The sequence below is a fragment of the Neodiprion lecontei genome, chromosome 6 (assembly GCF_021901455.1).
Source record: "Neodiprion lecontei isolate iyNeoLeco1 chromosome 6, iyNeoLeco1.1, whole genome shotgun sequence".
Taxonomy (NCBI): domain Eukaryota; kingdom Metazoa; phylum Arthropoda; class Insecta; order Hymenoptera; family Diprionidae; genus Neodiprion; species Neodiprion lecontei.
In genome coordinates this window covers 10,598,887-10,616,461 of record NC_060265.1, presented here as the reverse complement: position 1 = coordinate 10,616,461, position 17,575 = coordinate 10,598,887, and the positions used below count along the sequence as shown (strand labels likewise).

At 44.5% G+C, this 17,575-nt stretch overlaps 1 protein-coding gene across 5 annotated transcripts in view; it reads right to left on the bottom strand.

Annotated features, from left to right (window-relative positions):
* Positions 1-17,575, bottom strand: part of LOC107223299 (zinc finger protein 853) — a 64,390-nt gene that overhangs the window by 17,633 nt on the left and 29,182 nt on the right. For 3 of the 5 annotated variants that reach the window (XM_046743582.1, XM_046743585.1, XM_046743584.1), the window contains exons 4-5: positions 9,962-10,155; positions 1,276-1,435 (exon numbers count right to left, since the gene is read on the bottom strand). In XM_046743582.1, coding sequence (XP_046599538.1) covers positions 1,276-1,435; positions 9,962-10,155 — 354 coding nt within the window. The remainder of the gene's footprint in view (positions 1-1,275; positions 1,436-9,961; positions 10,156-17,575) is intronic. The other 2 variants (XM_046743586.1, XM_046743583.1) reach the window with 2 other exon arrangements.

The window sequence follows — 17,575 nt, the reverse complement described above, 5'->3', positions numbered from 1 at the left end:
CAATTGACCAGCATAGTGTTACGACAATTGTTACGAAGAATTGCACTTAGACTTGGTCACGTAAATTTTCTAAAATCCTTAATTTCTCAAACAGATAATTTACTCAAATGTGACAAGGGTTATGATCTTAGGATTAGTATACTCGACTCTGGTACGTTATACTCAATCGCACACTCTCTCACACATATACTAGACACACGTGAAGAAGCGAAATCCACCTAATAGAAGATAGTTAGTACAGTTTTGTTTGATATATATATATATATATACATATATATATATATAATATGAGAAGATGTATTATATAGAGAAACATGCAAAGGTATTATGAATATGACAAAAATACATATATGCCCGCGCCAAAGCAAAAATATGGGGGTAAGTCGGGGGGTGAATGGAAAAAAAATATCTTAAAATTATGATAACTATAGAAAGTAACGAAGTCTGCGGTATTGTCAAAATACCGCGATGAAACCAGAACCGGCTGGCCAAGAACGTGCCAGCAACATGACGGTGAAATCGTTATACGTGATGATAGCTGGCAAATTTTTTGGCCAAACCACTTTTCTGATGGTGCACGTAAACCGAAAGCTTTTCAGTTTACCTTTACAAATATTCGTGAATTTTTAATTTTTCCAATGTGATTACTCTCTCGGTACTTGCACTTGGCTGAATATGATCTGAAAAGTTTTCAGGATTCGTTTGAACAGCGATTAATGCTACCATTACACCGCTCCAATCCACAATCCCGTAATAAGCGATACCTATTGATTGATGCAAAAAAAAAAAAAAAGGGGGAGGGAAAAAAACACCAGCTCCCACGTATGCACATCAGGGATATGCAACGCTGGTGAACGATTCGAGTGCAAATGTACTCTATAGGACAGATGGAATGACGTGTTACGAGCGTGTATACACGTATGTTACAGCGTTCGTGAATCTGTTCTAACGGGAAAAACTAGCCAGCAATAGATTTATTATTATCGGTATCGGCCAATTACACTTAAACACTAATGGCTAAAAGGTTTTCTTCTGCATTCATGTAGCGGCTCATAACTACCGCTTGTCCGATATAGTTAAATTACACTCGTTCGCTTCGGGGTTTTCTCTCCTGTGTCCCGTAAGACGATCGATTATAATAATGAGGATGAAAAGAATGTCGGTATGGTGATTCGTCGACGGTCACGAGAAGCGTGTGAAAAACGAGATAAGATTGATCGGAGGGGGGAAAAAAAATGAAGACGGCAAATTGAGGTAGCAAAATTAGATACTTACTGGCAACGCCGGAGGCGTTTGGGTCCTTGTGGGTGTGCTTCATGTGTTCCATGAGAGCCTCGCCGCCTAGGAAGAGTTTGTTGCAGACAGGACAGCTGGTAGCGTTAGGGCCGCCAATCAGGGCGGCGTGTTGCTGGAACACAACACGCTGTTGCAACTCCTTTTTTGGCCGAGACACGGAAGAGACGCGGACACCAGCCCAAATACCACCAGTGAGTACCAGAAGCGCAGGTTGGGCACAAAACAGAATGATACCAGTCAGACCAGGCCTCGCGCCGCCACCCATTATTGTGTAAGCTAGGGACTCGTGGGATTCTCGGGTTTACGATGATCTTACGTTCTCCCAAGTTACGGGGATTTTACAAAATTTCGTCAGACAGGTGTCATGCGATTGACAAAAACACATACGAAGGCTGCATGTTTACTGGATGTGAGCGAAGAAGAAAAAAAATGGAAAAAAACAAAAAAAAAAAAAAACGGAAACGGAAACGAAAAAACGATAGCAAAATGCGGCGACGACAAAACCGGGGAGATTTTAGGTTAGAAGATGGACTGTACATCAATCGGGTAATCATGGTGGATATTTTATACGTGTGGAGAAGTAATTGTGATGAAATAAAAAGCGAAGCCCGCACAAATAATTATTGTAGGAAAAAAGCGTGATATAGGCAATCGAATGCAGATAATGAAAGAGTTTGCAGAAATCTTTCACTTGACGAAAGTTGTTGCAATGGTCTTACTGTTTATTATTCAACGCAACTCGACGTAGTATTTTGCAAACTCTTCCGTTCATCGTTTGCATAACGTACACACAGTCATGCGTACGTATACATATATGTATAAATACGGAGGGGGAATTGGATGACACGCATCAAATGCGATTAACGATATATTGTATGACATGGGTAAGTTATGTAATATATATATATATATATATATACATGTATGTATGTATACAATGTATCGTAAAGAATAATGGAAATTAAAACAAAATTCGACGTCCATTTTGAAAAATGTTGTTTCTTTAACCATGTGAGAAGTACTTTATATTGAAATACTTAATCTAATTACACTGTAGGATAACGTTAAAATTCTTTTATCATTTGCTCAGCCGAATTCCGGACTCACGATTTATTAAATTCTCCGGAGCTTTATTATCGACAGCAAGTATTTAATGCGCGTAGGTTTATTTATTCGTTTATTATTCATGCGATTCGTTTACTCGTTTTCCGCCGGAGCGTATTTTAGCATTATTCGTTTCGCATTGAAATTTGCGGTGGCATCGTTGCATACGTCGGATTGTTCGGTATGGAAAAAAAGGAGGTCAGGAACCTTGCCGAAGGCCTGGAGTTTAAATTTGACGTCAAAACATAACCCCGATTATCGCGTAAGGCTGAAACGAGCGACCATGACGACGGCAATGACCTGAAAGTTCGGGGGCCCCTTCTGCCCGTTTCTTTTCTCTCCTTTTCTTCCTCTCTCCACCTTTTATTTTCACATTCTCTTCGTCGAATTTTATTTGCGGGACTTTACTCCGTCTCCTTCTAGTCCCGGACCTAGGGCAACGCATCTCTCCTTGCGGAGGCACGACGCTGCAGAGTATACGAGAGCATAAGTTATTCTTGGAGGGAACCTGCGGTCCGAAGGTTCGACGCCCCGACCTGGCCCAACTGGAAAAAACCGGTTTCTTCCAGCGGTTTTTCTTTTTTCATCTTTTTTTCTTGCATGATCCTCGTTTTTGCACACCGAGGAGCTGCTGCAACCGAGCGAGTCCCGAGTCTCGACCAGCGTGGGCGATTCTCTGTTGCATACTCAGGTACACACACACACACACACACACACGTGAACACTTGAGCCTGCCCATGCCTAACACCGCAGCGTCGCAGTCAATCCTAATGATTTATGGCGTTGTCCTCGAAGTAGCGCGTCGAGGACTCCCGAAGGACCTGGACTCAAAGTGAAATTTTGATCACCTTGTCTCGATTCAAATGCCGCGCGGTCAGGCCTTGAATCACTTTTCCAGCACAACAATTGCGCTGACCGCCGGACTGCTGCTGAATTTTTTCGCTATATTTACACCGCAGCCTCCAACTTGCATAATTTTATTATCGAAATGTTGTAATGCGATATCCCTGGTTTTCTGTCTGCGAAAGTGTCAAGTGTTCTGGGATACAGTTTGAATAGCATTAAACTGACCTGTGGATCAATTATTTCCGAGATTGACCAAATTTTTGTCGACGAATGTATTACATAAGATTTTCTAGTGAAAAGTTGATGGCAAATCGTGCTTAAATAAAGACCGTGTTTTTTGATAACCGTTTCAACGAATCGTGAAGGCCTCAGAATAATTATCTATACAAACTAAGTATGAAACTTTGATTTCATGTTTGTTAAACGAAAGAATCGATGCTCTTTACGCATTATCATAAACAGTTGAATCGAGTTAGTAGAAGGAGCATAACAAGCGAATAATTTCATCCCTCTCCTTGCGGCATTGTAAATCGAACTATTGGACAATTGGCGTGCATAATCGAGTGCAGCTTGAACATTATCCTAATGAGAGAAGAAGCCCCTAAGATTTAAATGATGTTTACAAGTTGGAAGGCCTTTGCCATGTTTTTGTCGTTGATCCTTATTCCGTCATCCCGCAGCTGTAGCGTAGGTCGTTATACTTATCGTTGGAATAAGTGTTTCTGCATGCTAGACTTGCCCGATGGTATGCAGTTACATGACCGAGTAAAAAGGTAATGTTACCGCGATAGATCCTCCCCGAAAGTAAACTCCTTTAAGAAATGCCTCCCGAAGAACCCGTCAGGGTTCGTGACAGGGTTGACCTATCGGTATACAACCTTGGCTATTATTACCAAGCCGAGAAACTTTTGATTTGCTTTTCAGCCCAGGGTGGATGGGTGCGTGCCTCGTGCCGAAGCAACCATCGCCCCTCGCGATCAGCCCTGATGATTTTCGATTTGTCGGAAAGAAAACGGGCACGTGCCCAGTCTCTCTCTCTCTCTCTCTCTCTCTCTCTCTCTGTCTCTCTCTCTCTCTCATCCCCGTTGATTCTGGGAGCGGGAAAACTCTTTTCCTGCAATTAAACCATCTGCGACTCTCTTCCGTGCCGCATGTGCGGTGTATCCCTAGACTCCTAGCAGGGAGTGGCATGGAGTAGGAAGTGGGTGTGAGTACTAGCGTAGCCATGCGTGACGTCGGGCAGCGAGTAGCCATTTTGTTTGGATCAACACCGAATCGCCTTCGTGCGAGTTACACGCACGTACGACTAGACAAGTTCGTAGGTGTGCCGCGTTCCCGCCCGTCAAACACCCGAACTCGACACCTCCGGCCTCCGATTTTCCGAAATTTCACCCGCGACCGTAAACTCGAATTTCCTGCCCTTTTCCGTATCCCGAGAAATTAGCGGCCGCCGGTCGAGTAAACGAATTATTACACCGGCGATTCGCCCGCCCGGCAGGACCCTCGCGGCACCGGGACAACGACGGCTGATGCGAATTCGTCAAAACGCACGCGATTCCGCAACCCGCGGAGGGATAGGCAACGCGGAAGATGTTTCGGATGAGTCGAATAAGGAAAACACGCCGAGCTCCGCGGGGCGAAGGAGGAGAAGAAAATTAAAAACGGGTTTTCGTGATGGGCACGAGGAGATTGCGTTAGGCCGAAGGTCTCGCCGCGTGCAGCGTGTGCAATTTTTCTCGGCGCTCTTGCAGCTCGATGCACTTCTCGTTCCCTCTCATGCGATTTTTTCAATTCTTACATCTCCTTGTCCCCCCTTGGTGCGGTTTTTATCTTTTTATCTTTTTTCTTTTTGATTTTTTTCTCTCTTCCTCCTCCTCCTCCCTCCTCCCCTACTTCTTCTTCTTCTTCTTCTTCTTCTTCTTCTTATTTTTTTTCTCACGACGTCGAGGCCGCCCGCGGTGTGCGGCAGACAGACAACCTTCGTAATACCTCGCTGCTTCGTACTGCGCGGGTTATATACTTGGAGAGTAATGCCGCTGCAGCCTCCGCCTGACCATGGGTCGTTGATCGTCCGCGAACAAAGAAAATCGTCATTTCGTTTTTGCGTTATTTTTTCCATCCGAACACATAGCGCTTCTACGCGCGAGCGAGTATTATGTATACGAACGAGTTGGAAAACAGAGGAGAAGAATGTAACGGATCTATCACCGAGTACAATTGAAGTTGTACTTTTCAAGCGTGCCAATCCGCCTTAGCTAGCTCGTTGGAATTTAAACCTAACTATGGCAAAAAAAAAAAAAAAAACGAACCACAGTCTAAGCGACCTGGAGGGCGAGCGAAGCTGACAACTGGGAATGTTACAACAAGAATAACGCCTCGTAATCCTCGAATAATAGGCGTTTAATCAACACCTCGAATATAAGCGAGAGAAAGAGAGGTGCGAATGAAAAAATGTGGAACGAGAGGAGTGCGTGGAAAAAAAATGAAGGAAAAAATGCGACCCACGATGCGGAAGGGAACGTGTTTTGCCAATAGGCGATCCGGTTCGTGACGTAGCGCTAGTAATAATGACGGGCGGGTACCGCGGGGCACGGCGGAGGGGGGGGGTGAAAAAAAAATTCATCGACAATGGAAAATCCCACCCCAGCGTAAGAATCGGTACAAATGATTTGATTGCACACCGTGTAACCGTAAGGGTGGTCCCCTTTTCAATCTCCGTATAAAAACTCAGGGCGGAGCGATGAAAAAAAACCTTGTACGCATGAACATTTGTGCGATGAAGAGGGCAAAGGCAGTGAGAGAGGGAGAGAAAGAGAGATGCTTCGGTCCCTGTATTGAGTTGAGTATATCGGCGATGGTGATGATTGTAATGACGTACTGTGATGCATAAGAAAAAGAGGGTGGGGTTCCGAACGCAGGCTTGAACAGAGAGTTCATTTGTTTCAATTAGATACCGTTTCATATACCTATATATATATATATATAGATATATATACCTAAATATACGCGTATACATATGTGTGACGGTATATACGTGCGTGTGCAATGCGCTGCTTGACTAGCTTCTAACGAAGAACATTTATTTATGAATGCAGTCTTAAAGGCGTCCCAGATATCTATTTTAAAACCGAAAAGAGACAAAGAATGTCCGTTTGGATATTCGCCAAAAGTCGATGTTTACGGGGAAAAACCAGTTTAATTGCAAACCGGGCCTTACGACACTTGTGGAAAAAAAAAACTACGTCCATGTTTTGATTTGATTTTTTTTTTTAGAAAAGATCCGATCACGGTCAAGAATTTATTCGTTGTAATGAAAAGTACAGGAAATCGATTAATTTGGTTTCGTTACGTCAAAATTGGCCAGATTCTATAATCAAATTTACCAATCAGCTCGCAGGTCGATCGTTTAGCCGTAAATTGATACCCCATTAAATTAAATAAATTTGGAACGTGGAACGTAGTTTAAATACGTATTTTGTTCCAAAATGAAATGCGAAAAAAGTCCATTTACCAATTGTACAAAACGATGCACAATGTTTTATTTAATTGGCTTTTCGATTATTCAAACGGTTCGCAATAACGCCGGAAAACGAAATGGAATGGTAAGAATTAAATCGAAGCGAGTCGCGTTCGTTTAATTCGCGAAGTTAAAATTGAAAAAAAAAGGGGAGAAATGTTAATGCCTGCGCACGCGGGGTTGTCTAAATATACACACGACCGACGGGTTCAGACGTTGCGTCTAAACAGGACGATACGTCAATGCTAGGAAATTAATAAGGGAAATAAATCCAATGGTTAACGAGTTTTTACCAAGTAGCGCTGCAGCGGCGGAGGGGCAATTAAGAAAAGGGGTGACGCAGGGTGGGTGGAAAGTGGCCTAGGCTGCAGGTATAGGCGAGGGTGAAATCGGTAGGAGCCGGAGGATGGAAGGAGATATCGTGTTGCACGGCATTCAACCCTTGTACTGGCTAAACTGTAGATAAATAGAAGGGATACGCTGTATAAAACTGGGTAAAACACCAGCGCCGTGGATAGATACACCGTGTATACATACAGAACGGTTATTTCTTGCCTATTACAATATTGTGTTCGTTTGTTATATAGCTAGCTGCTGGGCAGGTGAATTTCTCTTCTTACATGATAATGCTTAACTAGCACGCACTGGTCCGCGCAATATTTATTTATTTTTTTTTCTTATTTCTATTTTTCATTTCGACGTTCGCTTCACTTTTCAGTATTTCACGAATTCTCATATCCCGCGACAGAAGCGAAAGTTGACGAAATTTTTCCCTCGAAGAAAAGGAAAACGAAGATACGAGCAAAAAAAAAAACGGGAAGAGGGCATGAAATTCGTCAGTCGTTCGGAGGGTGTAATAAATTCTCTAAAAAATTCGTTTATCGTGTAATTGTATCAGCCGGAGCTGATTCCGATTCTTCCACTCTTCTGCTCTCTCTCTCTCTCTCTTTCTCCCCCTCTCACTAGCATTGCACGGGAAAGTGAAAAAATTAGATAGCTTGTACGAAAAATTTTACTACGTTACGTAATCTTCGGTCCGAAGGTGCGATAAGAAGAGGCCGGCATGGCGAACGAGGAGAGGATGGATATTCCTTAAGGACGAGCGACTAGTGAAAACAATTTCAAGAAATCTCTGGGAGAAAATTCGATTAGCAAGCTAGATGGGCTGTTTTCCCGTTTGTCTCGTTTTATTTCATCCCCCGGAGTTTCATCTCCGAGCGTCTTAATTATCCTTGTACATATTATATATATATTTTTGCGCGAGGTGGTTATTTTTAAGCTTTAAAGCTTAAGTTGGTAAGAGATGTCTCTCTTACCGTTAACCTCGTTAACGGTATGAATTAACCTAGCTTAGAGACTGCCGCCTTCCTGGTCATGCGACTGCTGCTTCGACTCTCCCTTCGTCCCCCAGGAAGACGAGGAGCTCACGAACATGCCCGACAACGTCTCCGACGGGACCTCCGTTCGCATCGGACAATGAACATGCAGGACTCACCGGACTAATTAACATTGCTCGACGGATGCTCGATCGGTAAGAACGCTACGCTGTTACCATAATTTAGGACACTTCTCGAAATTAGCCGGAAGAGTTTTAGTTTTTTTTAAATTTCAACTTGGTGCCGGAAACTGTCAAAGAGAGAAAGAGAGAAAGAGAGAGAGAGAGAGAGAGAGAGAGAGAGAGAGAGAGAGAGAGAGAGAGAGAGAGAGAGAGAGAGAGAGAGAGAGAGAGAGAGAGAGAGAGAGAGAGAGAGAGAGAGAGAGAGAGAGAGAGAGAAAAAGAGAAAGGGAGAGAGAGAGAGAGAGAAAGAGAGAAACGGGTCAGCAGTCTCCGAGGAGATTACGTGCGAGATTTATCGGTGAAAAAGACGATGTGGGTTTTTTTCACCGCCTCTCTGTTTTCATATTGATATTTTATTTCGAAAATTAAGCCAAAGCTTAACCGCGGATTAAGTTTTAATTAGGGGATCTTGTCGAGTATGTATAGACAAGGAGGGTGTTAAAATGTTAAAAACCTGATATTTATTACCTTTGTTAATAACGCGGGGATTAACTTTGCAGATACATTAGCTGATCAAACGGCTGTGTTCGAGGGCGGTTAATTTACACGTGAAATTTAGACCGTAATTAGAGGCGCGTTGTTATTTTTTTTTTTTTCTCTTTTTTTTTCGCTCTCAACGCCGGAAGCTCTGCAATCTTAAACGAAAAAAAAATAGGCAAATCATACCCGGAAGATTTTTATCAGAAGTTAAAATCGAATCCCAAAGTTCGCCACTCGAAACTATCGGATTAACAATATCCCAAAGATATCGCAATCGATTCGAGGTATTATTTCGTGAGAAGACAGGGGTCGACCAGATGTCTTCTCACGTTTCTTTCTCGTCTCGCATACAGTATGAGAAAATCAGAGATACAGAAACGGTCTATGGGCGAGGAAAAAAAACGTTTCGTCTGAGAAGAAGATCCGGTCGTCGGGCATTGTTAGAGGGGTGAATTTGATTAGGAGATTCCTACCGGCTACCCACAATGCACACCGGCAGCTCTCTGATCACTCACGAGGGTATCTTTTTTACTTGAACCCAACATTTTTTCTTCCCATCCGATCTCCGGGAATGCAGCCTGCACCGTGAAGCGCGGCTACAAGTTCGTTAAGTATTCAACTTGTAACGTTGTATTTTTTACGTCACGCACAAATGCGAGTCTGTTCAGACCTCGAACCACGAAAGAATTTTTGCCCCCTCGTATTCTTTCACGCGATATTCTTTAACGTGTTTAATCGATTTTTATAGTTTTCTTTAGTTTTCACCGTAGTCGTGACCAGCAACGGCTAACGGGAACTAGAGCGGGCCGGAAGTCTGAAAACCGAGTGATTTCAGGGACCGAAAGCTGTAGAATCCGTGGTTTTCAACGGCACGCGTACAGACGTTGTCGAATTTTAATCCCTGTTGCGGGTGCACCGTGAAAATTCCGTGGATATTAGAGGAGAAGCGACAATGCATGGTGGATGTAAAAAACGACCCGCCACCTTTGTTAGTTTGCGCGAATTATTCGATGTAATATACAATGCAGGTATTATCATACGTGTATGTATAATACAATGCACGTATTAACGCTCGTTTTAGTATAATTAGATTAAATATAGAGTGAGAAGTGTGTCGAATATAACGTAGTAGAATGACGGACGTCGGATTTGGTACATACATGACTGACCTTGGACGTGTGGGTCCTCAGGCTTGACTCCGTGGCGAATCCCTTTCCGCAGATGGTGCAGTGAAAGGGTCGATTCTTGGCACGCTCCACCTGAGCGTCATGATTCCGAAGATGCTGCTGCAGGTTCGAGAGTTGAATGAAGGCTCGGCCGCATTCTGGAAGGTGGCATTTGTACGGTCGCTCTCCTGGACAAATCGCAAAAATAATAAACTTCGGAAGGGGGAAAAAATACCCCGAGCAGAAAATTGCAAAACTTCAACATAATTACTGACCGCAACCGTGCGAAAAAAAAAACGTCCCAAACCAATGACCGTGGAAGTTATATCTCTCTTTTTATCACAATTTTGACGTTTCTTATTTTCCTCACACCATTTTAAACAATTAAACCTGTGCCTTCAATAACAATTGCATACCCGAACGATACAGATTCACCTTATTTGCAGTAGGATGTAGCGAATGTGTCTTGTAAGTAACGGTAAATTCAGGCAAGGTTCGAAAATTGTTGTTCGCATATTGTTGTTGTTGTTTCATTTCATTTTGCAGAACCGTATATGCTACGGACTTAACGACAACCTGAATATCCCCCTCGCGAATAATTTAACCTACAGATAGCGTCAGGTTGACAGTTGGGTAGCGATTAAACTCGCGAGGGTGTTTGGACTGTAGAAAACAAAAGTCAAGTGCGGTTTATTCAGCAGAGAAAATTGGCATCGTTTGATGCAAAGAATCTCGATCAAGGCTTTTGTTCTACGTGTATCGCAATTTTTTCTTCTCTCCAAACAGCTGCTTGATCACAGTTTACGATATTATGTTAAACTCGCCGGAGAATTAAGGATGAAAATTTCAATAAAGGTATGTAAAACGGTAACAATATTCCATGCCAGGCTATTTTTATTCCCGGCGTAAGCGATTCCGACTCGTTGATTTATCCTTTATTAACATCATCGACGTTCTACGAGGCTATGCCCTTTTTTTTTCTTTCCCTCTTCGTCTTCTTTCCGCTTACTTTCCCTATCCCCACGCGTTTTGTTCCAATCAATTCATCTTTTATTCAATCACCGACCCATCGGAGAATTCCAACGTTTGATTTAATAAAAATAACTTCGACTACTGTAGGCATCAAGGCAGCACCACCGGCCGCATTTTATCTCTCCTTATTTTTTTTATCCCCCTCTTTCTCTTATTTTACTTTAATTTCATCGGATCGTCGGGGGTGCCTTCAAACTCTCAAGCTTCATCCCCCCTACCCCCAACTCCACCCCTTCTAGACCAGCATCCGAATCTCGCTTTAAGCTTACGCTTAAGCGTCAAGCGACTGCAGAGTTTACCCCCTTTGCTCTGCCTGACCAGGTACCGATTAGTTATTTATTAATCAACTTTATCGAGATCCAAGGAGATTCGATTAGCCTTGTGACTGTCAATTCGGCATCGGCTGGAATTATTTTTATTCGCTTGAAATAATTCTCGCCGCCAACTGCTACGGGGGTTCGCGTCTTATTTTATTATAATCTGCACAGTGTACGCGTTAAATTTAGGGACAGGCACCTACATCGAGTACCTGTCGCAAGTAAACCTACGCATTGCCCGAGCTCTTTTTCTTCCTCTTCAATCTCTCATCGTATCGATTAAGGCTGGCATTTCTCCACCTCGTAAAGTTTGTTTTATTAACGAACGAAATTGCGACAATTTTTCGTACACGCTTTTACTAATATTCAACCGTCGGAGTTGATCAAGTCTCGTTTCGTTGCAACGATCTGTCGCGTAAGTATATAATTGAAGATAACTTTTTCTTCACCCACGCGTGTTATCGATGTATAATTGTAATTCTTTCGCTCATCCATACCCAATCGTTTTCTTATTTACCCACGTAATTGTGTCGGCGTTAAGAAAAAAAAAGACTCAAGAAAAAAAGAGGAAAAACAAAAACACAGAGACAAGCATTTCTTATCACATTTACAAAGTATTGCACGCGGTATCAGCCTTGCCCTGGTACCCTGCATCGAATGATTCTCGAACCGTGGCACACTTTTCCGATAATTGACGCTGTTGCAGACGCGATTGAAAAAATTGAATCAAACGAGAAATTAGTTTTCAACGCACAAAGTCAAGCTGCGGAGGCTTCGCGTTGCCGCAATATAAGATATCTACCTACAACGTTCCGCGGGCCGGTAAAGAAGTAATGACACTGTTATTAATAATAATAATAATAATAATAGCGATGGTAATAATAATAACGATAACAACAATAATCATCGTTGTTATTACCATTATTGTTGTTGTTGTCGTTGTTATTATTTTAAGTTTATTACCACTCCTCGGATAGCCAATTATTCGTTACTTTCATCGCCGCTACACGGACACAACCATAAAGAATAGCTGATGTGTATATCATACTCGTGCATGCGCTTGTATAGAGACCGATAAGTGCTACGGAACTCAAGAGGGCAGCGAATATAATTATTTATTTATCTACAGAGCAAGTCGGTACGCATGTGACCGTGTATGCTTCCAAGTTTCTGGCATTCGTGACTTTCCAAAGCCGGATGTTACCACCTTTCTGTCCCGCAGACGTAGGTACGGTCGTTAATGCGTGCAGCTTACCCAGGGTGTACGTATCATGGCCGAACGTACAAGGTACCGACTACTGTTTTCTTTTCTAAGCAATTAAAATCGAATTAATTGTGACCATGAAAAAGGGCGAGGAGGGATGGATGCTTATTGTTAACTCAATTTCACTTTCAAATATTTATCACACAAGGTAGGCTGCAACGTCTCGAACCGATGGAAGTATCGAGACAAAATTTGATACGGTAGGTACCGGGTATGTATCTGTGTAGGCGTATACATATTTACCTGTATTTACATACGCGCGTACGTCATTCTCCTGATACAGCTGAATCGTACGTATAAACCTGACGCAGGTGGCGTCGACCCGGTAAACGAGTCTGAATATACCTTTAGTGTCTCTGGTAGGAGCGCGAGGCCAGCATCGGGTAGTGTCAAACATCAAAAGTGTCCTTATCGAGAGACGAAAAAAAGGGAGATGTAAAGAAGCCGTTGAGGTCCGAGATAATTTTAAAAGTGTCGGATGCGTGAGCAAGAACTTCCAAGACACGAGACAAAATTTTTCCTCAACGTTCTCCTCTTCCTCTTTTACTTCCATCCATCCACCTAATGGTTTCCCTTCGATAATTGGCGGGCGAAGATAAAGATGTGTAATTATAAAATTCTACATCTTGCGTGCCGGAAGTAAAGAGATCGGGGCGGTGCCGCTACGGTGCAGGGGCGACGCTACGACCGTGGGGAGAAACCTGGGAACGCAACCCTTGCTTCTCGGCGGATACTTCTTTCTTTTGTCGAAGTCAAGAATTAATATTCGTATAAAGAAGTCTGACAAAATCGGTGACCCGCGACGCATTTGGTTTCATAAAAGATTCACTCCCGCCCAGACAAAGCGTAGCAAAGAAATCATGGGTGGGTTGATAAGAAGAATCGAAATATTGCGCGGTGATTCAATTCGAGGATTATAATTAGCTCGGTGGGTAAAAAAGTCACCGCTAATCGTTACGTGTAATTTCGTCGAATCGGGGGAAATCCCTGGTCGCATCCCTGTCTCGACGCGTCGATACGATGCGTGTGCAACGATACTTTCGTCTCGATTCGCCCCTTTCCATTCCGCGGACGTATCACACCGGCGGTGCAAGTACGGACGGAGCGTGCATACTTCTTCGCCGAGTGGGGCCCGGCAACTAGCCTACACGTCCATGCCAAAGGCAGAAAATTAATGTCCCCTGCAATCCATGTATAATGCATTCGGTCAACGAACGAACGAACGAACGAACCAACGAACGAACTAACTAACTAACTAACTAACTATAACGAAACAGAGAGCCTACCACTGGCCCGACATGACACTAGAAAATTTACGCCCAGCACGCCTCGTCGTCGGACTATCCTGAAAATACGGGTCTGAAATCATTAAACTCGCCCATTGGCGCTCCGCCCTGATAGCCGGAGACCGTGCACCATCATCAACGGCTTTGACGCATCGCCATATCCGATTCGTCCGACTTTGACAAGACTTTTTTCCATTGGTTCCGAGCACTTCGAAACTTTCGAGTCCACGTTTCCGTACACGCACAGGGGTGCGTATAACGGCCTTCGAGATGAGCGAACGGCGAGAGAAAGCGACATTTTGCAATATGAAATCTGTTTTTGATGTACCAGTGACGCCGGCTGTATAGATACAGCAACGGGTGTGTCTGACGCAAGTACTGATCCCGGGCAGAGCCTGCGGATGATCCCGGTCGCAACCGGTGCAGCCGGCAGAGAGTACCTATAAACCGTTGCGAGTTTAACGCATGCATGGAAATGATGAAAATAAAATGGCTGATAACAAATGACTGTTGCAAAGAGGTGAGGCTGGACGGCCATGTTGGTTCACGTGACCGTCATCCGGGCAACCACGAGTACGCCACGCCCATTTAATGATTTCTACCCCCCTGGATGCAAGCCGTGTACGCGGTGCGAAATTTCATGAACGTGTGCCTGCGTGCACCGGGGTGGCCCGATATTGCGCTGTACAGTCATCATCAGTAGTCTGCAGGACTACCTCTGCTGAAATTCAGCCCAGCTTTGGCGTCGATCGCGGTTTATTCGAGGGGTTGACAACTCCTTGACATTCGCCCGGATCGCATTGCGTCGAAAGGAGTATATCAGGAAGATTTCGCGGCTGCTCGAGGAAAATTCAGTTTCCAAAGTCTCGGCTGACGCCGAGAAAATCCGGGAAAAGTCTCGTTCCAGGCTTGAAATTTTACAACCTATCACGATCGGCTGGGCAATCAACGTGCGGGTCACGAAGGATCCAATCCTCTTTAAAGACCCGGTAATCATCCGCTGCAATGACCCGTCCGTGGGTCAAGCTTTCGATCGCGAAGGTACAGTCCGAAAATTGAAGGGGTTGGCGGAGGCCGTGAGTGCTGCCGGGGTGGAACGGTGCACCGGACAAGGGTAGGTAGGCAGTGCAGTGCACGCGGTTCGATCCTGTTCGCAAAATGATTTCCCGACGGTGGCAACCGCCAGGCTGTAGCGCAGGGTGAACATATAGGGTAGATACCACGGATGCATCGGATGAGTTCGATTCTCGTTTCTTTGTTCCTGCGGTAATGAGGAAAAAGGAACGAACACCGCAGGTTCACCGGATGACGAACCGATTTTCGGGCTCGTTCCTTGGCCCTGGAATCTGGTCGTGAACCGGAACACGTTGGATAAAATTCGAGCATTCGGGTTTTTACGGTCCGGGTCTGATCGTGCTCGATTACGGGAGGACTCGCGCTCGTCTCGAAGGATTCTGCCTCCGCGGCGCTCGTTTCTCCCCGAATCATTCGGGCCCTCGTTCGTCCTCGGACACATGCATGCGCCACGGGATAAGTTACAATTAATTCAGAGTGGCGGGGGAGTGGCAGGGCAGAACGAGGCACGGGACGGACGTACGAGGCTGGCAGGAGAGAGGCGCGGGTGGACTCGAACTTCGGCATATGGTCTTTCCTTCCACCTGCCCTGTGCCCTGCCCAAACTTTTTACCTTTTATCCGAGCCGTTTTTTGCCCAAAGGGCACGGTCGCTGACCCGGCCTATGAGAACCGGCTAACCGGTGCTAACCCTTCCCTAAAAGGGCGATGAACTTTTTACTTTTATTTTATTCCGTTGACTTTCTTTTAACCGATCGATCGATCGATCGATCACCCCTTTCGTTCCCGGGAGAGCCTTTCGGTTATTAAAACTTTTCCTGCTGAACGGAAACGGCGATGACGATGACGATGACGATGACGACGACCGTTTGCTAACCAACGTACGTATCTTATAGCCGACAACGGCGTTCAAGAATCTGGCGATACGAATCCGTCGCGTATAGGTACGTATAAGTTATAGGGTTTCCGTTACACCAAGAGGATGTAGGTAGGTTTAAGGTTGTAACAAGTGAGCTGGAATCGGAGCCGACTATCTTTCTCTCTCACACCGCGGCGAGCACTTTTAAATTGGGACAAAGTAGTCAGACATTCGAATGTTTCCGGATCGTTAGCAAGCCCTACTTCGCAGGGCGATCATTTTTCTTGATGTCAACTGTAATTTATTCCCGATTCCTGAAGAGTCTTGCCCATTGTGCGGGTAACTCTTTTGTCCAAAGAAGGGAAGGGAAAGACGATGAGAAAAAAGGAAGAGCAGCAACAGAAGTTGAAAAGAAAAGATAGGAAAAAAAATAAAAAAAAGAAAAAAAAACATGAGAGCGAAAGAGAAGTAATCTGGTTGTTTTGCTACGAAACGGAAAATCCTTTTTCGAAAAAGTTTCCCACCGCGCTAAGCCAAACATTATAAATATTTGAAGAAAAGGAGCAAAGGCAATTTGTGAGGAGACGACGACGTTTCATATAATTGCGAAGCTTGTTTCGCGAGCGTCAAAGACAATTCGCCCGACGACGACGCCTGCAGGACCGATTCCCGGCTCGCTTCGCCGTTCTTTTAAATGCCGCGCACTTAACGTGCACTTTGCGGCAAAATCTCGGAGAGGAGTGGAAAGGAAAAACCAGGCGAGCGCCAACCCCGGGTCATTAGGCAGAGGCCCTACTTGTCGAGGAAAAGGGGTAAAAATTAATGTCTCAGAATGAATGTTCCTCGGCACCGGCGTTATTCCGCGCTTGTACCGGCAACTCATATTTTTATGATTTCACCTCCTCACGAGTCATTTGTTTGCCGGTGCATGCTTTGATATGCCGGGATGTTAAATGGACGGGTTACTCTCTCCGCCCCATTTTCTACCCCTTAGATTGTTGAAATCCTTTACTGCCCGCTTGTACAGCAGAACGCGAACAACTCGACGTTCCCGAATCGATTTCTTTTCTGTCTATCCGACGTCCACCGTAGGTGATTATATTATCAACGGCAGTTTTAACCAGAGGAAGATCTTTTCTTCAAAAGCTTCTATCACGAGTATGCCCGTAAAGAAGCGATGAGCAATCATTCACGATTACTTTCTCCTACGGCAAACCCCGATAACGTGGATCTCGATTAATTCAGTCGTCGAGCTGTCACTTGATTCGATCTGCTAGAGGAATGAAAAAAAAAACAACAGAGAAAGCCTCGAAGCTTGATAGGAGTTCACCCCGCGTTGATTTCCATTACGTACCTAAGCAGCTTTGACGAAACAAGCTTCTATAAGAAATTCGCGGCATTTTGAGCATTGCAATAATATGTATATACGTCCATACAATATACAAGAGCGATAGTTTCTGGCGTTCTAATCCTCGAGGCTAATGTTATGGGGTATTTTTATCATCTCTGCAGAATGGCCGCAGCCGAGCGAGTTTGTGTAACGGTAAAACAGTGCTGTGCGTGCCTCGATATGAGATCTTGCGGTGGAATCTAGGGTATAGTATCTGCCTCTTCCTACTATCACTAACTAAACTAAGCCGAGTACTCGACACGACCGAACTCGGCCCTAAGCCGACCTCGAATGCGAGGGGATCGGTAAGAGTTGTCTACATCATCGAACGGGGAAAATACAGGCATGTCTGTCTCAATGAAATTCTTTTCTCGCGGCTTGCCAAAA